The sequence below is a fragment of the Heloderma suspectum genome, chromosome 1, assembly GCF_057233095.1.
Source record: "Heloderma suspectum isolate Gila_16-S chromosome 1, 16-S_ref, whole genome shotgun sequence".
NCBI classification, from domain to species: domain Eukaryota; kingdom Metazoa; phylum Chordata; class Lepidosauria; order Squamata; family Helodermatidae; genus Heloderma; species Heloderma suspectum.
In genome coordinates this window covers 322,432,215-322,458,308 of record NC_139458.1, presented here as the reverse complement: position 1 = coordinate 322,458,308, position 26,094 = coordinate 322,432,215, and the positions used below count along the sequence as shown (strand labels likewise).

Genomic DNA, 26,094 nt, shown 5'->3' with positions numbered 1-26,094 from the left:
CAACCAGCAACCCCCCACTTAAATACGTCTTACACCTTGGTACCCCCATGCTCATCCTATTCATTGTCCTCCAAACTATGTAAGGGAGAGTATTTCCAGCGGCCATTTCTTCCTTCGTTAAAATACTCAAGTCGGTACGCTCATAACTCCATTTACTTATCTGATTCTGTTCTTTGGTCCCCTCTAGGATATTAGTTCTTGACATGAAGCTCTTTCTAGATCTAAAGTTGACAAATTGGGAGAATATATCTGCTCAAAGGGTGATGAGTCAGTCTCTTGCTTAGTTCTTTCAGCATCTGCTCCTACTTCTCTTCTAATCTTAGGTGGAGCAATGCCAACAAGAGAATATAGTTTATTAACAGGCATCAGTTTGAGGCATCCTGTCACTATACACATTGCCTCATTCACAGCAATATCTACTTGCTTCGCATGCGCCGATGCGTTCCATACTTGTGCCGCATATTCAGCAGTAGACACTCAAAGCCATAGCTGATGCTCGTAACGTAGCTGGCTGGGCTCCCCATGTATAGTTTGTCAATCGTCGGATAATGTTATTCCTAGCACATACTTTAGCCTTAGTATTCAGGCAATGTTGCTTAAAAGAAAGCATTCTATCCAACGTACCACCTAAGTATTTAGATGTTGTGCAATGTTGTAATCTATTCCCTCTCCACGTGATTTGACCAGATCAAATCAGGTCCAACAGATATTAATGGAGTACCTTCAGGTGCAATGATAAAAACACCAGTTTGTACTGCTGCAGACATAGCAGTATTCTAAGATGCATCCGGCAGTCATACAGCACTGAACTCTCCGTGCTCTTAAATGCCCTTAATTGCCCTTAATTTGGGGGCAATACAAAATCCTAGGAGTGAAACCCTATATCTAGCAAGCAAGTCCACATGTGTGACTTTCTCCTCCCTTTTGCAGCTGCCTGAAATATCCCACCTGGAACAGATTTTGAGAGGCAGTAGCAGGGAGGTGGAATAGTCTCCCTCTCTGTGCTGCTGATGAAAGCAGTTCCATCAATGAGTGAACTTAACTGGATACCATCCTAAGTGTACAGTTACACCAGTTCTTTGTACCTGAGGCCATTCTTTTGCCCTTACTAGGAATAGGTCTCAATTAGGTGTTTTAAGCTATTTATCAGATGACCAGAGCCACATATTTGCCTTTTGTCTAGTATAATTTTTATATTAGACTATCTTGTCAAGGCTTGTTTTGAATTTTAGGTCAGAGTTCATCTAGAAATTATGAATGGTTAAGACAGTTTACATAGTTAATATTTTTAAAGAGCTACACAAGAATTCCTCTGCTCAAGTGTCAACACTATAATGGACAAATCACTCAGGATACCAGTCTGTGTGATCAGTGTCCAGCTGTAACAAGTTCTGAAATAACTGCCTGCTGCCCTCTCAAGACATTTCAGAACCATTTTCCTGATGCCAACACCAATTCCATATTAATAAAATAGTCTGAAGTTATGTTTATCAACTACTTATTAAGAAAAAGCTCTGTAATCTGATCCCTTACCATTGTGGACCCCATGTTGCAGGTTGAGGTTGGAAGTCATGGCTCTGAAAAACATGTAGTCTGCTCCTCTATAGGTCCAGTATAGATCCAATAATGCCCAGAAGTCAGGTCAAATTAGGAGCCTCTGGATTGTACTCTATCTACACTTGCCTGGGAATAAGCCTTATTTAACACAGGACTTATCTTAAAGAGTGTATCTGTGTAGGGTAGCAGTCAGTTCCCCTTCATGTAAAGACCCTCATTTTCAGAACCACAGTTTTCAGTTGTAAACCCGAGTCTAAATCTGGGTGCAAAAATGTAGTGCAGACAGTTCCTTATTGTAATCTCTGGGGAAAAAAAAAAGGGATGGGGAACTCTGTGCTAAAACAATTAGTGCTGCCTATCTGTTAATGGGTTGAAGTGGAGCTACTCACTTTTGTAGATGCATTTTAGGAGTTGCTCGTAACAGCTTTAAGTTTAGGATCAGTATTTTAGTTGCAAAACTGAACTATGTAGTCCACAATTCTTCCTTTAACTTTAACCAAACCTATTACTGGTATTTTTGGAGAACAGATTAAAGGGCTCAGGCCTTGGGGTGTTGGAATTACACTGAAGAGGTTAATAGCAAAGGCTGCAACAAAGGACAGTAAAAAGGCATGAAGGATTAGTCATACCTGAAGACACCTTCCATTGAAGGTAACAGCTTTCTAATAAAGTTTAGAGTGGTCTGAATAAATATACATGTTACAGCAAACACAAAACAGAATAGGATCCTCAAAGAACAAAGCTTTACTCCTTACCCATTGTACAGGAAGCGTGCAAATTAATTCTTTGGGTGCTTATAGAAAATGAGATTCTTAACAGAAAATTAGGATTATTCATAGGCAGCGGTAAGGTTTTATATATATATATATGTTGCTACTCCATTTACAAGTATTCCAGTGCATTTCCATCTGTGCATGCAAAGGCTACAATTTTATACTTCTGTTCTGAAAATAGTCTCATTTCAATAGTCAGTTCTTTGTATTGATAAAAAAATAGTACAGATAGTTGATTAGCCATATTGGAAACTCTTATCTTGTTAATTTTCTTCGGTCACCCTGACTTTTGATTAGTTTCTGCATGCTGTTCAGTTGGGACAGACAAGAACTTGCCTCATCCTGGTCAAGGCCTGAAGTTGTAATTCAAAACAGACATACCCAAGTCAGGGTAAGCGATATGTTCACTCATTGCAAGAGCTTAGAAAGCAAATTTTTATTGAAGCATTACAATTTCGGGTACAGATATATTTTTGTACATTTTAATGATCCATGTCTAACATCACAGAGAGAAGTTTTAAACACCAAACATCACCCCTTCTTTTGTTCACCCTAGTGTTCATGAATACCCATTCAACTGCTTTCTTTTTTTCTATCCAAGGCTTATTTTTACTTGAATCTGCCTTCCCAATATTACCCAAAGGGATCTTCAGTCTAGCAGACCTCAAGCCAACGAGTGCCATTTACTTGGGGCACTCTTCAAGAACAAAAAGCATTTGAAAAATTGGTCCTTAAAGTCTAAAGCACCCTGAACTGTCAGGTGCTACTTAGAAGCAAAACTGACCATTTTGGTAGAAAAGAAATTAAAAACAAAAAAGTTGAGTGTTCCAACTGCTTGATTTCTAACCAAGCAGATTTAGTTGTCTAGAAGCACTTTAAAAAGTGCTTTATTTATAAATACAGAAGGAACAAAATATTGCCATATTCAGATAATCAAAAACATAACATGGACTATAATGTCAAATTTGAAACAGACTTGCTGGTCTTAACAGCTGAAATCCCACAGTAAGTCAAATGGTATTTGAATATACTGTCCCTCAGAAGTTTGATTTCCATGCCTAGACTGTTATTAATGTCCTAAATACAGTGTTGTATTTCACTTCATCCACGCTCCCCATATTTTGCTTGCTGCAGCCAAATCACTCAGTACCTTCCACATCATGTAAAAAGGAACCGCACATTAATTAGGAAGAAACACAGATGAAGTCACAATATTGTTAAATTCAGCTTAAATATCACATGCACAATAATGTCACAGGATGTCGCAAAGTGGAAGGGCTGTGGTGTTTGAATTAATATGAACATTTGAGCCAGCATATTTCACAGTAAGAAATGGCAACTAACTATCTGTGCAGTAGTTTTGAGTTACATTCCACTGTGTTATTTACTAGATCTCCCTGTCATGTTACCATTAAGAAGCACCACGCTCCTAACAGATTAGATTCCTAAATGCTGCAACTGTATCCGAAGTTTGTAAAAGGCCTGGAGCCAGCTTAGTCCATACTGTCACAATTGTGTCAGTGCACTTACATTAGATATTGGACAACTTCCACCAGTCACTGTGGGTTGCCCCTGAACAAAAGACCAACACAGAACAGGAATGGTTTTGGCATAAATTTAGAAGACTATGAAAATAACTTGTGACAAATGAGCAAGGAAGTTCCCAGAGGGGAAAAGCTAGTGTACTAACCCCTAGAGTATTGTCCTTTCCATTGGCTCTGGAGATCTATACAGATATAAAGTGATAAAATATACTCGACTCAAATTATAAAAATGAAGTAGCCCACCCTATGTTAGCAGTCTTGTTCTACCAATCTAAACTGCAAGAAGTTTGAATCTGCCATTGAGTCACAAAATAAGTGTCAATTAGAAATCACTCAAATTCAAGAATTGTTTTAAAATTTAAGTTACAGCATACATATGAAAAAGTTAGGCAACTAACTGTTTTAGATAAGTATGTCCAAGGGAAATTCTAATGAGGACGAAATCCTTGTCTGTGGGGAATTTTTGGTGATACTTGGAGAAAAACTATACTGCATGTAATCTTATTTGAATTTTTACAAATGTTGTAGAGTCTCATACAGTAAATTTTTTCTACATGCTTTCCAATTTCACAGCAAAAGTGAAATAGAATACCTAAACACAGAAGAGCGCGTTCATGCAATATATCTATTTCTTTGATATAATAATGCATACAATTTGAAATTATACTATGATTACATCTAGGGCTTTCTGCAACTACGAGGTGGATATGAAAAATATGGCCCCTTGTAACATTAACTAGAAAGCAACCACCACCTCCTCTATTGGGTTTCTTTTTGCGCTTTTTCTTCATTTCTCTTAATCAACTCTGCTGTTTATTCTTGGCAAAACTGGTAAAAACGAAGTTGTAGTCATTAAACTGAGCAATCTGGCGATCTAGACGCTTAAAACCTTCAATCTTCTGGGCAGAAGAAAACACTGTGCGACATTTTGAGCTCTAGAAGAAAAGAAATATAGTTTTCCTCAAGTCTTGGAGCAGACAAACTAATCTTGCAGGTTAAGTCAGTCTTGAATATTAACAACTTAGAGGAGCAGCTGTGTTAATCTGTTACAAATCAAGAATCTTGTGCCACCTTAAACATTAACAAATCATGCCATGAATTGTCATGGACCAGAGATTGAATTTGTAAGTCCCGTTAAATTAAGTGATAACCTCAGTGGGTAGGTGTAGTGATCATAAGAAAGGGGGCATGCACAAGGGGGAGGCCAACATTTTATTTTTACTTGGCCTTTTGGACTCAAGATGATTATGCAGAAAAAGAGATCTAGTTAAAAGGGTAAGAGCTCCTGTTTGAAAGGGTGTGACTTAGTGCCAACTGGTGGGGAATTGGTGAGCAAAATGAATAGTGTAAACATAAACTGGAATTCATGTGTAGATCTATGTTCAGACTTGGGGTTCAACAGGAATGGGAATAGCTAGTTCAATACTCAAGGCTGTGCTTTTTTAGATGTCTACACATTTGGCCTGCTATGTTATGATTTGATCTTTTACTCTGAATTTCTCGATTGGATCTCATATTCACTTTTGTTCTGCATAATCTTGTATTGTTTGGTCTTTTAGACTCACTTAATTGAACTCAACTCTTCTTCCATCCCTCCCCTTACGCCACAATAAAATCTGTTGGTTTTTAGTCCTTTCCACACTATGGTACTTAGAATGCTTGAAGCATTGCTCTTCTGCAATCAGCCGAAAGCAAAATATAGCCTTACATATCCCACCCATAACAATCCTGCAATGACCATCTTCACCACAAGAATTGAAGTAGTTTTACTCAGAAGTTCTCCTTGATTCTAGATAGTTTTGTGGATTATAGCCTCCAAAATCAGCAAAATTCCCCCAACCTTTGGGGCTGCATAAAGTAGTTCCTACATCTCCTGAACGGCAACATTACTGAAAGCTGCCCTTTAAATTATGTAACTCCTCTTTGAAGCCAGAACAATGCCACCATTTGCTCATTCATTTTTTGAATTTAACTTTTATTTGTAGTCTTGTGTTTCAGTGCAGAAAGCAAATGAAATTAATGAGAAAGTGCAGAACTATGTCTTGAGGGGAGGTGGCATTTAGCAGGACATGATAATTACAGTGAAAACAAGAATTGAGGAGAAAATGCGGAAAGCCAGAAACACTCATGTCACCAAGTGTCTTGCAATCTGCCAGACTCAATCTAAAGCACTTTGCCATTCCAGACCAACAGGTTGGTTCCGTATCCAAAGCAGCCTTGTATTTTAGCACTTGTCGGGTTGCAGTTGGCAATCAGGAATTTCAGAGACAGATAGTTCTTGTTGGTGCAAGCAAGTACTTTTCAAGGTAGAAAAGAACAGCTGCTTGCAGCCCTTGCCTGATATGCTGTGGTGCCTTTGCAACTCAAGCCCCAAGAGAAGAGGGGGTAGAGCAACTAACCACAGCCAACACCTCTTCACTTCAATCCTATGTGACCAAGTGTTTTGTAAGCACAGGAGGAATGTGATGTTGCCTCCCTCCAGCAGCCACATGATTGCTGCTGCGCCTCCTTGCCTTGTCTGTAGGTGGGGTGAGGAAATGTGAAGATCTGATCTCCACAGGTATGAATCTCCCCACACCCACCCTATCTACAGACAAGATAGGGAGAAGCAGCAGTGATTGTGAGGCTGCTGGAGGGAGGGAGGCAGCATCACATTCCTCCTGTGCTTGTAAAGCACTTGGCCATATGGAATTGAAGTGAGGAGGACCCCTCTCTCCAAGTTGCTGATCTTTTTCCACTACTCTACTTTAGCAAAGTAAAGGGAAGAGGGTAGCCTGATTGTGGGGAGGAGAAGATGGGTTAGGAACTAATCCAAGCAGGTAAGCAATGAAAATGCATGTTTCTCTAAGCAACTCCATGTGTAAGGCTGCAATCCTATACTTACCTGGGAGTAAGTTCCACTGAACTCAGTTGGGCATACTTCTGAGTAGATATGTATAGGGCTGTACTGTATGATGTGCATTTGGCAAAGGAGGAGGTGAGAGAGCAGCAGGATTAGGAAGAGGGGAGGAATCTAGCTAGCCATTATAAAATAGGAGAGCTTTCCTCCCTGCCCTGGCAGACAGCATAGGGGAAACTGAGAATTTAAAAGAAGTGGATGTGCCCTTTTTACCTGGGTCAAAGTATCAGCTTTGTAAGCGGACCCCTTTAAAAGTTTTTTTTTTTTTTTTAAGAGGGTTGGGAAGGACTTGGGGACTGTGCAAGTTGGGCTTCTGACAAAAAGCTGTGCTCCTCCTTCAGGGAGGAGCAAAGTCTATGTCTATGCATAAGGAGTCCTTTTCTCCCAACACCAAGTTAGATCTGGAGTCCAAATTCTGGACTTAAATCTAAGCCCCCTTCCTCTCCTAGAAACACAAGGGCAAAACAGAGTTACAAAAATTTGTTGGGCTTCCTGCACTCATCCTCTGCAGGAGCAGACAACCAGAAAGAAGGTTGGAGTGGGGAGGAGGAGATGACCCTCCACCAAGTCTCGCTGGGCAGAATGACATCAGGAGAAGGGCCTCACATCCATGTCATTTTGTCTCTGGCAGGCATTTGGAAAAAATTATCTTCTCAGCACATCTTGCTGGGAACTGGGCTTTACTGCATGTGGCCCTTCTTCAATGGGAGAAGGCCTCCATGCAGTGAAGCCACTTTGTCTGCCCTGTGCCTTCTCCCATTGGGAAAAGGATACAGGGCAGGTGAAGCATTTGGCCCCCAGTGGGTGTGTTGGAGGATGTTTCTCCCAGTGTGCCTGCCAGGAACTGGCTTTGCTGTGCGTGGGTCTTCTCCAATGGAGGAAGGACTGCATGCAGGGAAACCATTTCATCTGCCCCATGCTTTCTCCCACTGGGAACACAGGGCAGGTGAAGCTGCCACTCCCTCAATCTCCTTGTTCTCACTGATAAGAGATAACAAGTGGATTCCCTCCCCTGCCACACACCCTCTATTGGTCTAAACTTGGGGAGGGGGTCCCCAAGACATTTATAATCTCACACACACACAAATGTTTATCTCCAAGTAAATGGATTTTTACTTGCTTAATGGAAGAATGGGCATAGGGCAGAGAGGAAACAGAAGCTATGTTTTGGAGGCAGTTTCTTCCTTGATAATATTTTTATTTCAAAGAGAACCTTTTTCTTGTGTGTCTCCATCCTGCCCCCCACCCACAAATCTCAGGATAAGTAAGCCCACTAAAGTTACAAGTCTGCAAAATCTTCTGCTAGCCAGCTTATGGACATAACTGATTTGCAAAGAAGAGTATTAAACTTTTACATGGCTTATCCAAACTCAGAAAAGTTACCATAACCTAGAGCTTAAGACAGGCGGAAAACTACTAATACCTTAGAATGCAACAGTGTGGAAGTTGGAAGGTCAACTCCAGAGAAAATGCTACATGGAAGCAGGCTTTAGGTGCCACAGGACCTGGTGTTTCCAACAGTGCAAATGAAACACACCTACTCAACTCTGCTCAACTCGCTGCATGAGAATAGTCTGTTCAGTAGCAATAATACTTTTGTAGCATCTTCTAAAGACCAATTATGGTGCCTCACCAATAGATGATTTCAGTCGGTGGAACAGGGGCATGATTCTACCACAGTCTCTTAAAATCTGCACTGGAGATTTTCATCTCCAGAGGAGATTTTGGGAGGGGGAATTCCCCCCCCCCCTTTGATAGAAGCCTTCTGTCAGTAAGAGAGGCTAACTGGATTTCGCCCTAACAAACTTATTATGGCATAAGCTTTCATGTGTTCATAAAATTGTATGCCACAAATAAATTCTGGAGACATCTCTAGTGGTGCCATGATGGGAACCTTCAGGCATGTGTGTTCTATAGATTACAAATACAATTCCTTTTCTAGCACTTCTGGATAGCTTAATCATTTAATACAATTTGGACTCTGAAAGCATTGTCTACTGTTTTTAAGTATGGTGGTAATTATATAGGTGAGGATTTTTTCAGTCAGTCATGAACGTGTACAGAAATCACCCCATGTTCCCAAAGTAATACAGATTTTTACCTGATTAACAAAGAGGGTTGTCACAAACTTTCCTGGCTTAAAAATGTCTATGACCTTCCTAATTAGGTCATCGTAGGATGTTTGACTTATGTTTGTTTCAAAACTAACGTATGAGAACTCTGGTTCTGGAGTGATGTGAATAGTCCAATAAGTTCCCTAGGAAAAGTAAAGGAACCATGTTAGTCATTTCAATATGGTAACAGTTTATATATGAAAGCTCACTGTAAAAGGAGCAAAAATATGGTACTCACATCTGTTTTCATCCCATTCATTGAATACCCACAAGGATTGAACATTGTAGCATCAATGACAGAACCTGGTATCAGGTCACGAATTCCACTCACCTAAAAAGTGAAGAATAGTGTTCGTTTTGTTGACTATTGTATCAGCAGATTCATGCATGCCTGATGACTCAGTAACTTTACATTCAAATCATGGTAACTCTCTTCCTCTAAGAAATCAAGTTTTAGAGGTCTGGTTATTAGTTTCACTTTGGTTGCTTTCAACCACAGATATTAAGAACATAAGAGCTGTGCTGGATCAGACCAAAGGCCTTTCTAGTCCAAAGTTCTGTTCCCACAGTGGCCAACCAGATGCCTACGACACAAGGAGGACATGAACGACACAAGCAGGACATGAACGCAGTAGCACCTTTCCATTAATGTTCCCCAGCAACTGGTATTTAAGAGGAATACTGCCTCTGATACTGGAGGGTAATATATAGCCATCATGACTAGGAGCCATTGATGGCCATATCCTCCATGAATTTGTCTAATCCCTTTTAAAGCCACCCAAGTTGGTGGCCATCACTACTTCTTGTGGTAGTGAGTTTCACAGTTTAACTATGCACTGTGTGAAGAAGTACTTCCTTTTATCTCTCCTAAATCTCCCTCCATTCAGATTCATGGGATGACCCCAGGTTAGCCAAGTACTTGTGATTGCTGTTCTTTGCATGTATTTTACTAAGGGTGTTTTAAGCTGATAGAGGCACATTTGCATGAAAAGAGATCTGTACAGGGGTGGGGGAACCAAACAATAGTGAATGTTTCATTGTTGACCCAAGGCTAGCAAAGGTCTTTCCTATAGTGATGGTGGTAACACATGTTTAATTTTGTTAAAACTAAAAGCTTATCTATTTGATTAAAACTAAAGACTTGTCTAGCATGAAGACTTAATTGCCTAAGAGTTATGCTGGGAAACTTTTACTACTCTGCCTATTCTTTAGCAGGAAAAAGTTAAATACTTTTAATCATGGGTTTTATTGCCCTTTCAATAAAGCTAAGGAGACCACAAATGCAAGGTGTTTGACAGTAGCCAATACCATTTTAATTCATTTTTCTAATGGTCAGGTTTGGTTGCTTTAATAGGAACACTATTTAATCCAGGAGCAAGCCTATATTAGTACATCCATTTGGTCTGCGGCACACTCAAATATGGATTGTCCAAATTGACCTTTATGGAATTTATGAAGATTTGATTGCTCCTTGGACCCTTATAATGTCACTCAAACAGAACTGGGAGATCAGATTATTTCCATTTTATATGTAACTAGTTGTAAGTAAAGAGAATGACTTGCTAGGAGCCTCTGCAAGTCCAGGGCAAGAGCTCTATACACTACTCACTGGATTAATCTACCTCAGTCCTCTGCGTTTAACAACTAAAATCCAAACTTACACGAGTGACATCATTTGCAGTAACACCATCTTTCATGTAGAACTGGTCCATAACTACTGGATCAAGCTCGCTCATCAGAATTTCCAATGTTTGATCTGGCTGATTGATTACCCGACTCTCTGAAAAATCCAGAGTGTACAAGTACCTGTTTAAAGAAAATGCATTTCAGAAAATATATTCCAGCACAGTGAAAATAATTTAAACTCCTCAAGATTTTAGTGATCATTAGAAGTCAACCTACCAGCAGTCAGAATTCATACGGCCCATGCAATAAGCTGCTCCATCTGTGCAAGACAAATAAGATCAACAGTAGATCTTAGAAAGAGGACTACCATGTCTCTTTATGAAACATACAATTTAGTACTGGAGGGAATTCCATTGTCTAGTCTACTTAGAGTCAACATCCCATCCTGTCACAAGTATAGGACAACAGCTGTTTGTGGACCACCTAGAGAATTTCAGCTATTGGGCGGTATAAAAATGAATAAATACACTGTAGCAATAAAAGCTATTAATACACTGTTATCTGGCTTTAGATATTCACCACTATGTTTTTGTTGCAGAGCTCATAGCTCTGGCTAATCATTATGGCTCTTTATTATGCAACTCTCTTGCAGAGAGATACAACCATGCCTCATGTATTGGTATCCAAGCAATCTACTAGATTTGCCAAATACTTCATAGCTTTTTGCCTCTGGAACCATTTTTCCTTATATGTCTGTACTTATATCCAGTAGAAAGACAACAGGAACTACCTACGGATACTTATGAAAACCCACAGACATTCACCAAGATGTGTGAGCCATGAATATTAGTTTATAAACCTGCTACATTTATAGCAGGTTTATACTGAGTTTGATCACAATACCACAATTAAGTTTGACTAGGTGTCAAAACTCTACCCAAGAGATACAAATGGCACCTCAATTTCTATTGACTAGTGGCCTTTTTACTACAGTGCTTGTAATGGATCATGGCTGCCTGAGTAAAGGATGGTTTGGACACCAGGTCTAGAAACGTTATACCGAAATGCTAAATCTAATGGAGTAACTTCAACATATCAGTATCATTCTTGCCTTCTTGCCATCAATTCAGACTGAAGTAGCACCTCAAATCAAAGCAAGCCACACTGTTACTATGGCAATGGTACTACAGTAGCCTATATGCTAGTTTGAACAGCCTACTGTGCATATATTTCTTGAATGGTTGGTCTTTATTTACAGGTACCCCATTAAAGAGACACACATACATTCACTTACTTGGAAATATTTCATTAAGGAACTCTACTTCTTCCTGGAAATTCCTGTGTGGGTACTCTTGGTGGGAAGGCTTCATGAAATTCTTGCGTGAATAAAAGAAGCTCTGAGAAACAAGAGGGTTGAAATAAAATATGCAATTTTCCTCAATAGTTCCTTTAGGGTGAAAAGGGAATTATCTACAAATGAGCTTCAATGCTTTAGCACTGCTTTAATGCTTCAATGCTTTAGCACCGTCATACCTGCTCTCAACTCAAACACAAATGTATTATCCCTAAATACCAGATACAACATCAAGTTTGCCACAGAAGCACACACCAGAATGATTTGTGAAGATTTAAAAATGGCACATTTAAAATATAGTCTGGCATCTCAGATACAAAGGTTTCCTAGTATGTACTATTTTCCTTGCCCCATCTGCCTCATCCTTTAGGATTTCCTGAGGAGTTGCAGTTTTTAGAGGTTTCACTGACCACACCAGGATTAAAAGGCAGTTGTTCAACAAGTGTGCTCGAGGGTACATAGCACAGACAGTTGTTCTGGTAGCTGGCTACATCAGGCAAGCCTCTTCCACCATCAAAAAGAAGCTACAGGCTCTGCTTATACAGACAATGTAGGGTCTGGAAGTAGCCCACAGAACCTTGCTATTGCTTTCATCTTTAGTGACTTCCCACATAGAACAAAGAAAACAATTCAAGTATTTCATCACTGCAAGTCAAGTAACAACCAACCCAGAGGTAAGGGAGCACGGGGAGCGAGTACAAATTTTTCTTGGGCACACCATGGTCTGGCTTGCCTGGGCTGCTTAAAATAGGGAGGGGAGGGAGGACTGTGAAGGCAATGTATACCTTTTGCTATGGTACACAGAATTCATATTCACTATGCTGAGGATATCCTCTAGAGTTCACCCATTTGACTAGTAACATTTTCATTTTCTTGCTATGATACTAGTCCAATTTACTTCACCATTATGCAGCTTGGAAATGTAGGTTTGTTTGGGACTGATATCTGCATAAAGTATGACAAATTGATTTGTTATCTAAGAACATGCTCACTTAACGTGTCTTATTACCTCTTAAATGTGGATGGATTCCACCGAAAAATCCCATCATAATCACTATAGCAGCCTTCCAGATTTTTTGGACTACAACTCAGAACAGCCTCAGCCACACAACCAAGTCAGGGATGACGGGAGTTGTAGTCCAAAACATCTGGCATGCACACCAGATTGGGGAACGCTGCAATAGTGATAATGGGGTCTTTACAGAGTCATGAGTTTTAGTATGCAATAGTGCAGTCGGATGTGTATATTCTACAGAGCACTACCAATATGCTCGCTAGTGTCAGTGCGGAGGGAGAAAGGAAAATGGGCATCAAGAAGTTCTTCAGGGAATAGATGACAAGTAGCTCTGAAGATTCCTCCTGGACCATCTCTCCCTCTAGTGTTCTTCACATGCTGCTACTATGGTGAAAGCCCTGATGCCAGGCAAAAATAGCGTATGACTCTTTATGGTGGGTTAGATAAAGGGCTGGTTTACAACTCTTCCCATCCTGTAATCCTTAATCGAAGCCCCCAGTGGAAGCAGCAGGGCTTGTCCCCTACTCATACTGTGGCACCAGGAGTGGGCGTTGGTCATTTATGAAATACTTTCTTCATTTAGAGTCAACTAAGCTGTCTCCATATCTCCACTGTGAACTTGATTTGCCCAAGTTGTTAATGCTGCCATTGTGAAGGTGGCATCCTATTGTTCCTTACAGGGTGTAGCAGTAATTCCTTAGTCTAGTTTGTCTTAAGGAGATGGAGTGGGGAGAACAAATTTCAAAAACCTTCAACATGGCATTTGGAACAACAGTCACTTGTCACCAGTAAAGTCACTGACTCTACCAAGAGTTGCCCTGTCTATAATCAAACACTGCACTAGCTGGATCTGTGTGTATATCTGTCTCTCAGCAAAAACAACTTGCTGTTTTGAGTTTTGGGAAGACAGGCTTTCCTGCAAGTACAACACTAGCTGCAGTAGTTTAGTACATTTAAGTTTGTGGCATAGTGGCAGCTAGGTCATATTACACCACACATTTAATACAAATACAGAAGAATTATTTTATCAGTGATATGTTCCCAGTAATTGAAATAGCCTTAAAGAAAGGCCAGTCAGCCAGCCAACAGAGCCCAGGATCTAAATAAAGCTTATAGATCAACACTGTTACTCAGAACAGAGGCTACATTTAGAGCATGAAACTGGGTATGCTGAAGAAAGGTGTCCTGCACACACCTGAGAATTGTGGACACTCCAGCAAGACATGTTTAATATTGAAGGCAACACAACAAGGGATACACATGGGTGATTTCCTCCTCAGTAGATCACTATAACCACTATAGCAGCCTTCCAGGTATGGAGCCTATGCTCAATCCTTAGCTGAGCCAAAACACTCTCCTTCCTTCAGTTGTTAAGAGATGCACTTTATCACAATTGAAGTACTAGTTTCAGCTCCTTCACCTTGGACTTAAAAGCATGGCTAAAACCATTAGATGGACCTTTGCATGTTTAGAAGCAAGGTGGGTTACCATCCTGGTAGTACAAGCTGGGGAAAGATGTTGCATTCCCTGCAATGTAGGAGTTAATATGAAGGATGCTTCCTGGATCCTGCATAAGAACAGTGTATTTCTAGGAGGAGAAGTCTGGCAAGGCTTTAGCCATGGATAAACAAACCTGAAAAGCCCAATACTCTAGCCTTTTGTCAATTAAACATGCAAACCACTACCACCACCACACTTAAGTCAATATAACTTCCAATATCTGATTTGTTGTAATCATTAGGGTGTTGAAATCTGAAGTTTTACCATTGCCCCTTGCGAGATTTTGGTATCTTACCTGAATTGAGTCAAACCCACAGTACTCTCTAGCAAGCTCTAACAGGGGAACCAGTGCCTGCAGTAAGAGGGTGGTACCACATGTCTTCAAAATGAAACGTCTCTTGGAGACAAACATGCTACTCTCACTGAAAAACAAAATTACATAAGTAATGTTACATTTCATACCTGGATAGTTTTAGGAAATTCAAAATCTATTTGATAAGAATTGGCCCATTACAGTTGTCCTTTCCACCTTTATTTTAAGCAGTTAGTAAACACCGGGATCCACAACCACAGACTTCGCCCTTCAGCATGTTCCCTAGAGATCTTGCTTGGGGAACTCATCTCACAATGGGCTTTGGATCAGCAGTGCAACATGAGCAACTCCTTCTCTCCTTCCCTGCTAGAAAGGGAGTCTCATGTGATGCTTAGCAGGGCATCTTTGTCCTCAGCAAGTTCATTTGTGGAGGCCCCAAATGTAGGGACTGGATACAGTGATAGTATTTATATTCTATTTTTTAAAAAGCTGGATTTGCCAGATGAAATTAACATGTTATGTAACAAAGCTGTCTTTCCCTTACTTAGGAACTTCGTAACATTCTATGACTCAAATGGACTTAGTTATAGGTTTGAAGTAAAGACCACAATTGCAATTGTTCAAAGCACTCTCGGTATTTAATTATTTTATGAACTGCGGTCATATCATCTTGTTTGATATAGTCACTGTGTTATACCATGATCAAGTAAAAATACTCGTTCAATTAGCTGCATGTGTGTATAAATTTCGTGAGTTTATGAAAAAGTAGTGAAAAACTGAGCTATCCTGCCATAGTACAGGGCAGGATGGAAAATGAGAACTCCCTTTTCCACTGCCCAATCTTCTATTCTACGATGACTCTACATTTGGTGGGTCTGTGAGAAGTCAGTGAGGGCAAGAAAATAAATCCAGTGCTATATTTTGCTATGGAAAATTTTTTCAATTTTGAAAAATGCACTGTTTCGTAAAATTAGTGACAAATCTATAAAATGCCAAAGCTGTAATTAGCCCTTCTCAGATACCTTATGTTCCATTCACACATTCCATCAGCAAACAGGGAACAGAATTGTAGCTCCTGGCCCCACACCTGACCTTCATATGTTTAGCAGAAGGAAAAAATATAGGGTCTGTACTTGTGATCAAGAACCCTGGTGCAACCTTATCTCCCCACCCTCTGAGGGCAGCAAGACAGGGGCCACATATGTACACACTCTCCCCCCACAAACCATCTCAGAGTTCAGAAACAGGGACAGCCTACTAAGATCACTTCATGTTCTTCCCACCCCAGGGGGAGGCACACGTGATTTAAATGGTTTAAATGTGCGTGGCAATGACTCTAGTTGTTTGCTGTCTTCCCTATTTAAATCAAGCTCCTGACCTCATGCCAGACATGGTTTGGTGGGCTGTAGGGAGCATGACTGTGCTGAAAAAGGGTGTATGTGAGGAGAGTCATCCCCCCAAGTTCTCTTCCCTAGCACAACTATTAGAGTAATCTGGAAGGAAGGTTACCAAGGGAGCGGGCAGCAGCAAGCCACATAGGAGGCCTACAAAGGCTGCAGGTTGCCATATGTGGTCTATCGGAAAACACCTTACTACCACAGAACATTTAACTTGTATTTCAAACTGAGATTTTTATTGTAGCCCCAAGATTTTTGCTGGATAATTAAGCCAATAGACCTACCAGGGGAGTATATAATAAGGCAAAAGCCTAAATTTCACATTACTTTGCACTTTAGTGGCAAATGAGATTCAGTATTTCTCTAAAGCTATGCTTTAAACTTTTATAAGCAAGAATATTGTGTAAGCTTACCTGAGTACATAAGCTTCCTGCTTGTCAGTTTTTGTCACACTTATGATCAAACAATGCACATTCTCCAAAAGTTTGTCCCACTCAAACCTGTTAGGGAGAGAGTTAAGTATAAATTTTAAATTCGAGTACAGTAAACCCAATGTTAACAGAACATCGCTATTACTCTAGTTAAGTTATTAATCGGTATAAACGACAGACAAGTTCATAACTGGTTTCCAGTCATAAATTTCCCCTTCTATCCAAATAGGCTGTAGCGGGCTTCCACAATCAGGTGCCCTCCAGATGTGTTGGACTGCAACTCCCATGCTTGTTGTGGATGATGCTGGTTGTTCCCTCCAGATGTGTTGGGCTACAGCTTGTGTATGTCTGCGATAGATTCAGTTTAACTACATGAATAGTAACGTAATTACCAACTTCATCACAGCTTAGATGAAACTGCTCATGCCTTTTAGAACTACTGAATGAAGTTACAATTGATCATAATGCAACATGTGGCAAACCAAGACAGAAATTGCCATTTGTTTTTGTGAACTGCCTTTGTTACTTTAACATCTGAGCAAATATCTAATAACTCTTACAAGCTATCTCATTATAGCCCCAGCCACTTTTGCTAGCCAGGTCAGCCAAAACGTGTGCATTCCAAAGCACAGTCCTAGCAAGCAAACCGCAACCATGTTACAGGACCGGGTATCACCACCACAAGTGAGGCACCTGAACTGAATAACATTCTCAATTTTTATCTTTGACACAAACTGAAATCTGAAATTACAGTCAACATTTTGAAAATCAGACTAATATGTTACCAAATGCAAATAACTTATGGACACCAATCAGGTAACCAGCATCTAGTTTCCACAGCTAGATTAGAGGTACCTGTAGCAAAGCTTAGACTTTTGACAATTTAGTTTCCAATTATTAGCACATGTTCTGCATTGGAACATCTTTTTTAGCCATACCAGATACTTTACTATCCATAGACAGATATGGTTTTAGACCAGAATTATATACTGGATTTACTTTTGTCCGAGTACTGTGCCAACTGGAACCAGGTTCCTATTTAACATAACATTTAAGAAAAAGACCTGGTCCACACTAAGCAGGTTTGTAACATTCATGTTTTGAGGTGAAGCTAATTAAACAACCTTGCAGGTCAAGAAAGTATAATTTGTATAGGCATCTCATTCTATGTCCCAATAATTATTCAGAATCAATACCACTGGCATAATGGCTTCCAATATATGTTCTGAAAGACAGGTTGATGATTTGCCCAAAATTCAATGTGAAAGGCATTGCATACTCTTACTTTCACAACCCACACCTACCATTCTATACAGAGCCACTGACAGGCAAGATATCCCAGCCTGTCACTTGTGGCAGGCTGGAGATCTTTCTCATGATCTAAAGGGAATCTGAGAGTAGGCTATGCTGAAAGAAAGCATATCGTTCTACAACAGCAAGACATTCGAAGGAGCAAGTCAGAAGATGGGGCAGTTGAAGAGAGTCAGTTCTACTCTAGTAAAGACCACAAGGCTATACCATTTCCTTCCTTCATGATGCAAGCTAACCCCGATATTCCTTTGCACAACCACCAATCCATAGGAAGTAACAGCCAGATGAACACGCCTAAATATTCTTCGTTAGAGGATAACTGTCATGTTTTGGGACCCGTACATTTTGGCTGACCTGGGTAGCCAAAATTTATGGTCACTATCCTCCCCTATCCCTGAAAGAGTATTGAAGAGGTTTTGTCTGTAATATCACACTGAGCTCTGAAGCACTGCATGACTGCACTGATAAGCACCCCCCCCCCCCAACAAAGAATGGAGTCTATTCCCAGTCTCACTGAAGGGATTCAGAAAGCAGAAATATATCTTGCTGTTTTCAGAGGCTCCCAAAGGGACACCCAGAGTCAGGAACAGCCCCCAACCCCCCAGACAAGTGAAGGATCTCTCATCAGTGAGCACCACTGGTTATGTTCCTTGTCCCTTAACAGCAAGTGTAACATTATTTACCTTCAGTTCAAGCCTACCTGTCCTAATAGCATGAAGCCAACAGTGATGCTTTCACTATAATTAAAGAAGAGCAGACCTTGATCAAGCCAACCTTACTCTACTCTTCTATCTTGTTCTTTGCCTCTTTTCCATATGCATATCCCCACACTGGAGCACAGCCCAAAAATACTAAGCATATTAAGCATTTGTTCTGCAAGGAGGAGTGCTGAAAGGGACTAAATGCTAAGGTTTATCCACATGCTAATAGTCCATAGTTCTACGTATAACTCATTATGAATATAGTCAGTTATTACTGAGGTATGAATGTGCCATACCGTGCCTATAACCACTTAAGCCACTGCTCTAACATCCCACAGAGATTAGAAGAACCCCAACACTAAAGACACTTTGAGTCATTAGAATACCATATGCAGCATTCCTTTCTGTACTGTAGCAGATCGCTGAGACAGTGCTAGGATACAGGCGGGGGCACTGCCCCTGCGGCAACTCTCCCTCTCCTGTTCACAAGACGCAGCACACCCACTGCTGCACTTTCCTCGGGCTGTTCTGACACCCTGGAAAGTCTGAGCTCATACTAAGCATACTTGCCAGGCACATGTATGCAGTAGTTCCATTCAGCAGACAGAGCATCCAGGAGGAATGTGCCCCCTTATTATCAAAACCATGGAATTATCTGCCTTTCCTGTTCTTCTGCGGGACCTGGATTTTTACTCCAAGACAAGATGCCCATGCTGGGTGCCCATATCAGGAGCTTATTGTTTAAAGGGAGAGTAGCATGCCTGCATGGAGCAGAACAGGTCTGCCTAGTTTTCTGATATGGTGGCTGGAGGTTGGGCTATGTAGGAGAAAATATGCTGTTGTGTGCCCAGTAAGGAGCAGGGCAGGGTGGTAGTAGCAGAAGGCTTTAGCGCAATGGGGGAGAATTTGGGTGTGTGTGCTGGCCGTGTGGGGGATGAGTGGATTTTTGCCGGGGCGAGTGTGGCTTTGTCTTTGGTGAGTTTTCTTTTATTTGAAGCAAGTGGTGCTCCCCCCCCCCCCCGCCAAAAAAACCAACAACTTCTACTTGTTTTGTTGCTGGAACCCAAAAAGTATGGCTCTAGAGGAATGCCTTTGTGTAGGTAAGTGGACAAGGAGGAGGAGGATATTATTACATGCAATGCAAAGGGGCAGATTTGGGATGCTTTCAGAAGTTGCTGCTGGGTTCCAAACACTACTTTCCTATGTTGCTCGAGATTATTTTTGCAAAGATTCCCTCCAGCTCCCCACCCCAAGTTTTGCACTCATGATCTTAAAGTCACTTGATTCTCTGTGCAATGGGAGTTGTTGCTTGAACAGAATGTGAGTCTAAAAAAGTGATTGTGTGCATGTGTGAGAGAGAGAGACTCCTGTGTAAATGGGAAAGAACTTGAGGCCAGGTTTGCAGGTGTGCTGTCTTAAGTGTCTCCTTTTGCAGTGGGTTACTGTTAAATGCAAAGGGGTGGATTTTGGATGCTCTCAAAATGTGCTACCCATGCTTACCCTTGAGTAATGCAGCCCTTTTTACTTGCAATACATATACAAGCTAGATTGTGTACTGTGCAGCACATAACCCAGAGTCGAGGCTTAGTCTTAAAGGACAGATTCCAAGGCTGAACCCTGACTCAAAGTAACGCTAGGACAGCATATGTCTGGAGCAGGCTGTGCGTAAAAGAGAGTGGTGGAGCCACTGGGTAGGATCCAAAGGTGCGCTTCCTCTCACAGTGAGCACTGCTGGTTCCCAGCGCGCACAGCCTGTACCATCAGTGGCAGCAATGCAGCACTTCCTGGCCCAAGCCCCCAAATGACCAGAAACACCTTTTTGGAAGGCACGAGTTGCCCGTTCCAGAAACGTGTATTTCCTATCATTTGGGGGCTTGCCCCCAGAAGTGCTACATTGCCCCCACCAGTGGTAGGGGTCATGCATGCACGCACTGGGAACCGGCGGTACTCGCCACCAGCAGTAGGGCACCGTTGAATCTTACCCAGTGTATTAGCAGGAGAAGGTATTTTACATTTCTGACTTGAAATAAGGACCCTATCTATTCTGCTGTGAATATAATATGCTTCACAAGCAGAGATGCTGCCCTTTATATATTATTCCTACATGTTTTAGGGGACATGTTTTTATTGGGAAAAGCGGGTGTTCAGGTCCCTATTCTGATGTCTGGCTTTATTAAAAGGAGGAATGCTTGTTGCTACCTCCACTCCCCCCAGCTTAGAGATCAAGCACTGTGTGGATTCAGTGAGTTTTTGTATTTTATACAGAAGGGAAACTTACCTGCTTCTGTAGACTACAGAATACAGAAAGCCAGATGCATGTATCTCTAATACATTACATTCAAGTTATACATACTGAAGTTTACCAGGGTGACAATATATATTCAAATGTTAGTGTCTGAGGTGGCGGTCTTTGCTTTAAAGTTATAGACACATCAAGTGCACAGGCACTGGGAGGGGACTTCAACCAGCACCTCAGGCTTAGGAAATCCAACTGCAGCACAGTCACTCAGGTAAAACCTCCAGAATAAGACAGAAGATTAAGATACCAGAAATCAAGGAATTAAATCAGTTTGAGGTTTGTCTAGCATGCACTCTTAGAACCATTTTTTGACCTCTAGGTGTAATATTTGAACAAAATTGGTGTACAAGTACAGCCAGAATTCTACTGAAGGTTTCTCAATAGTTATATCAAGACCATGAAGCTCAGTGGGTGATCTTAGGGCTGAGAGTGACTGTCCCATCACAAAAGGTGGTTGCAAGGATAACCTTTAGGGGGGGGAAACTTATGTACACCACACCTTGAGCTCCTTGAATGAAAGCAAATATAAATGCAAGGAAGAATGTGTTCTAGAAGTTTTGTGACCAGCCCATATAGTTTGGTACACATTTTGCTACTTGTGATGTTTGTTCTGCATCATAAATACGTTAACTGTCAACAAGCATGCATGACAACACCCAGAAAGCCTTCTATTTCAGAAATACCTAGCACATCCCCTATGAAGCCAGCCTTCTCTAGAAACTCACACTGACCTATGATTTGCCAAACCACTGAAGGAATAAACCTTTCTCTCCATGGGTAAAAAACTACAAGCAGAAACATTCTGCCCTTCTTACTGTGCCTGAAGAAAGCTCAAACTTAAAAGTTCTGTTTTATGAAAGACCACAATTGCAAAGGCTGCACTCTAAAGTCCATTATGGCAAGTCATAGCTCCCCTCAAACAAAATAAAGGGAGAATATAAAAACACATAACATTTCAAGGCAAAATGCCCCCCCACTTGTTCAGCCTCCAGATATACTCCCCAGATGCAAGTCTCACTTTTCAACAAACATGCCCTCCCTCAGTCCTGTGCCTCCCTCATCTCCTTTTCCTTCTTCCCAGCCATCCTGTCTTCTAACAAGAATCTTTCCTCCTCACACTTTACCTTTCCACTGACACTCGCTGGTTTAACTGTGCGCCTCAACAAACTGGACCTCTGGCCCCTCAGCTGCCATGCTGGGAGACTCTACCTTTCACCTCACTCACAAACTCACTCACCTTGTAACTCCCTCACCATGCAGCTTTTCACTCTGTGCACATGCAACAAAATTAGATCTGGCAAGTCAGCGCCATCCAACCAAAATGAATGAAGTGTGCAGCAGGGACAGAAAAATCAATAGGGGCATATCTGCATATGGGCAACCATTGCCACCAGAGATAGGCTGGCAATACAGAACCACACTTGGGCAACTAGGACATTGGTTGGCTCCCACAGGTCTTACAGTGAAGAACATTGGTCTTGTCAGTTCCCCTAATGGGTTCTAATAGATAAGATGCTAAATGATATGAAACCGATGCTTGCAAAAACAGCCCTGCTAAGACACTTATTGATGACAAGTAGCTCCTGTGCTGCTCTTTGCTCATGAGGACTGTAAATGCACTGAGTGGAAGATAGGAAGACAAACAGTGATTATTTACTCCTCACATCCAAGAAAGAAAGACAGAAGGAAGCCCTGACACTGAAAATATCTCAGCTGAAATAAGCTCTCACATTACCAGCTAGCCAATTCTAAACAACTTAGTATATGCAGTACAAGAGTGGTCCCCTCCACAAGGTATTATACAAAGAACCCAAGTATATTAGCTCTTCTGTTTAGTTATGATACACTTCCCTCCAAATTTCCTTTATGGGATTTCTGACTATAATATAGATTCTGAAGCAGTTACATTAGCCGCTCATAACCTCAACTTCGTACTGCTAAGAAGGGACAGCAACTTATTTAAGTTACTTTGGATGCTGCATAGGAAGAAACTACCAATAATTGTTTCAATAGTGTTGGGAGGTCTTTGGGCTCATTTTATTACTTCACGAAAACAAGACTGAGAATCACAAAATAGTTGTCAGAACTTGTTGACACTTTAACTATTGAAGCAACTAAGTATTGACTGTGTCATTACTCCCATGAATTCTCATTCCGGCTTTCGATATGAGAAATCAAAATACATCTGAAATCTTATAAAAAGTTCAAGAGACAGAAAGTAGCCATGTTGACTGTAAGAGAAAAGCCAAAATCCATAGCACCTTTATTAGGTTTTTTAAATTGTGCAAGCTTTTGAGATCTCCAGATCTCATAGCCAGGCAAGATGTTAAAAAGCAGGTTTGTGGGAAAGGGTGTGTTAAGTCCAGCTTGTCACAGTATCTTCATGTTCAGAGTCCCAAGACAAAATGGGAGAAGAGGGGTATGCAGGTTATGTGATGATTACAGGGTGGACCTGTAATTGTAACCAACAACAAAATGGGGGATCCAACATTTCCCCCCATCTTGTTCCAACAAACTTAGGGGTAGCTGCAGGTCCAACCTGTAACTACCACATGACCTTCAAAGCCTAATTTGAAGGTCTGCAGACCCCTCCCCCCCACTTCATCTTGAGAGTCTGAATATGCAGACACTGACTTCCCCATCAAGTCAGACTTTCCCACTCTGCTAACCCCTCTGCTTTTAAATACTTCATCGTCCCTTTTGATGAGATTTGGAGATCTCAAAAGCTTGCTTATTTTTGGTGATCTTCTGGCTGCCCTAATAAAGATATTACACTAATATGGAGTATAGCAAGTAGTTCAGAGTGCTGTGAACTATTCAGAAAGCTTAATAAAGTCCTCCTCACCCACCTCTGACTTTTGTTTCAGTCAGCCTTGGCACAGTTCCCACCCCAACTCCTATGCTTAGAAAGTCTAAATTCTTCTGAAACCTATTCAAAGGGCCACTGTCCTCCACACACAGTGTAAGGAAAACGCGAGCACATGTATATTTAAGCCTGTGCAGAGCTCAGCCCTTCCCCCCACTACTGTTGGCTGAGCTGGCGTTTCCTCCACATTCCTGAAATGCCCACTGGATGACAGCCCCAAGCCCAACCCTTAAAACAACGATGCAATCTCATTGGCTTGAGCTTGTCAATGGGGAAGGAGAGGCCACTTCATCTGGGGTTTGAGCCAGCAGCCTCACGTGTTTATTTCCCTTCCAGCCACATTTTTTTTAGAAGATAGGAGGGGCCTCTCCTTAACCTGCTCCGCACAAATAAGGACCCCCAACCAATGCCTACGTTCGTCCTCTCCTCACCGGAACTACCCTATGAGGCCCAGAATACTTCACCTACCTCAGTAACTAAACATAGCCCTTCTAGCTCCCCAAGAACCAGCAGAATGAAATAAGCCCCGTGTAAGAGTCATTTTGTAGGTAGCTAGGAGATTCGATCAGCTCTTCCACAGAGCTAAATTCCTGGGAGGCCAGCGGCAAGCCGTCAGAACGTGGTCCGAGAATTTCGCTGGCAGGAATCGGGAAGCCAAGCTGGAACCACGGCGTGAGCAGGGAAAATGCAGGCAGTCAAGCCTCCCCGCCAGGAGGAACCAAACCAGGCATAATGGCAGCTACCGATAAACCTACACTTGTCCCTGTAGGTTTTCCAGCAGTGCCGCGTCGTCACGTATAAACGCACTTCGCACGTGCATTACAAGGCGCGTGGTTGAAATATGTTTATCGGCAGAAATGCGTTTATAGGCGCCAGAACTGTTGTGGGCCGCTTACACGGGCGAGCGATTTGCCGGTGGCCCCATCGCGCCTGTTTCACGCCCAGCCACTGCGAGAATCGCGGGCGCCTCCCGCTCTTTCCCACAGGCCCAAGCAACCATCTCCTCCTCCTCCTCCCCCGCCCGCCCGTTTTCAGGACGGCCCACGGCGATTACACGCAGCGGCAGCGACTAATTCTCACAACCCGCTGCAAACGGGAGCGGGAGAGAGAAAGAGGGAGCGTGCTGCCAGCGACAGTTCCTCGAAAGGCAGGCGGTATTCAACGTTCAAGGGGAACCCCTATGGCCACGACCGGCCGTAGATGAAGCTCGCTTAAACGTAAGAGGGCTGGCGCGGAAGGTCACATCCCGCCCTAAGAAGGTCACAACACCGTCTTTCCCACTACGACAATCTGCCAGGGCTTCGGCCTGCTTGCAACTCGGACCCAGGCCTGCCTCCAACCGTCGCACGCCGAGGAAAGGCCCGCGTGCGTCAGGGGAACGTTAGTGGCCGTTAGCGGCGGCGACGGCTCGCTGTCCCCCCGCCCCCCTGCAGGACTCAAACCCATCGCTTCTCTCTCTCCTGGGGCGACCGCCATCTCATTTCCCCTTCTGGATAAGGGGCAGCCCCGTGTCGTCCCTCCCTCTTGCCGCACACATGGAACTCCGTTCTGAATGGAGCAGCCGCCCTCCATGCCCTTCCCCTTTACCGGCCATTAGCCTCTCACTTCCCGCCCAGCAGTGCCGGCGTCACGCCCGTCCGCCTGCCAGTACATGTGCGCCACCAGTCGGGCATATTCTCCCACCCACTTCGCGAACTCATCCATGTTTCTTTCCCCCGCCCTCCAACAGACCTTCCCTTTGCCGCTTCGGCCGGCCCTTTCGCTCCCTCTCCGACAGGCTAACCTGGGAATGGTGCGGAGGTCGCCGGACCCCTTGCTCTGGTGCGGCTCCTGCGGCGAGGGCTGTTGCCAGGCGAACCACACCTCCAGGAGCTTCTCAGTCCCTTCGAAGAAGTGTGCACCGTTCTCCTCCATCATGGTGAGACAACTCCGCAAAACCAACAACCACAGAAATTAAACGACAGACACCCCCAACCAAACTACTGCTGCCGCCGCCGCCGCCCTCCTTCTCCGCACCTACACCGGCTACAGCTGGTATTACTGTTGCTTCTGGCCGGGGCCGCGGCGCCTTCACGGGGTCTCAGCCCGTCCCAAGCAGGTTTCACCTTTGACGGGGTAGTAATCTTATATTAAGCTATAAGAGAAAATACATATATATATACCAGCGAGCGGTTGCGGGGAAAGGTGGCGGGTTGTTAAGAGTCCTTTTGGGGTGGGGGAAGGAGGGAGGTGGAAGGAAAGAAGTGCGGAGTAGGCAAGCGTGCAGGCGATGCGGTTCGGTTCCTTGTATTCCGTATGTTCCCCTGTTACAGAGAAAAGCGTTGAGCGAGCGCTAGCTAATATCGCCGGCCATACTGTGGAAGCGACGGGGAAACGACCACGCAGCAGCTTTTA

At 42.6% G+C, this 26,094-nt stretch overlaps 1 protein-coding gene across 1 annotated transcript; it reads right to left on the bottom strand.

The window, feature by feature from the left end:
* Positions 1-2,751: 2,751 nt before the first annotated feature.
* AMD1 (adenosylmethionine decarboxylase 1) lies at positions 2,752-26,067 on the bottom strand. Its single transcript, XM_084827298.1, has 9 exons — positions 25,484-26,067; positions 16,506-16,592; positions 14,678-14,804; positions 11,808-11,910; positions 10,790-10,832; positions 10,549-10,693; positions 9,126-9,218; positions 8,875-9,030; positions 2,752-4,809 (listed from the first exon to the last, which is right to left on the bottom strand). Exons 1-9 carry the CDS (start codon positions 25,615-25,617, stop codon positions 4,675-4,677), a joined length of 1,023 nt encoding a protein of 340 aa, XP_084683424.1. The 5' UTR covers positions 25,618-26,067; the 3' UTR covers positions 2,752-4,674.
* Positions 26,068-26,094: the final 27 nt, after the last annotated feature.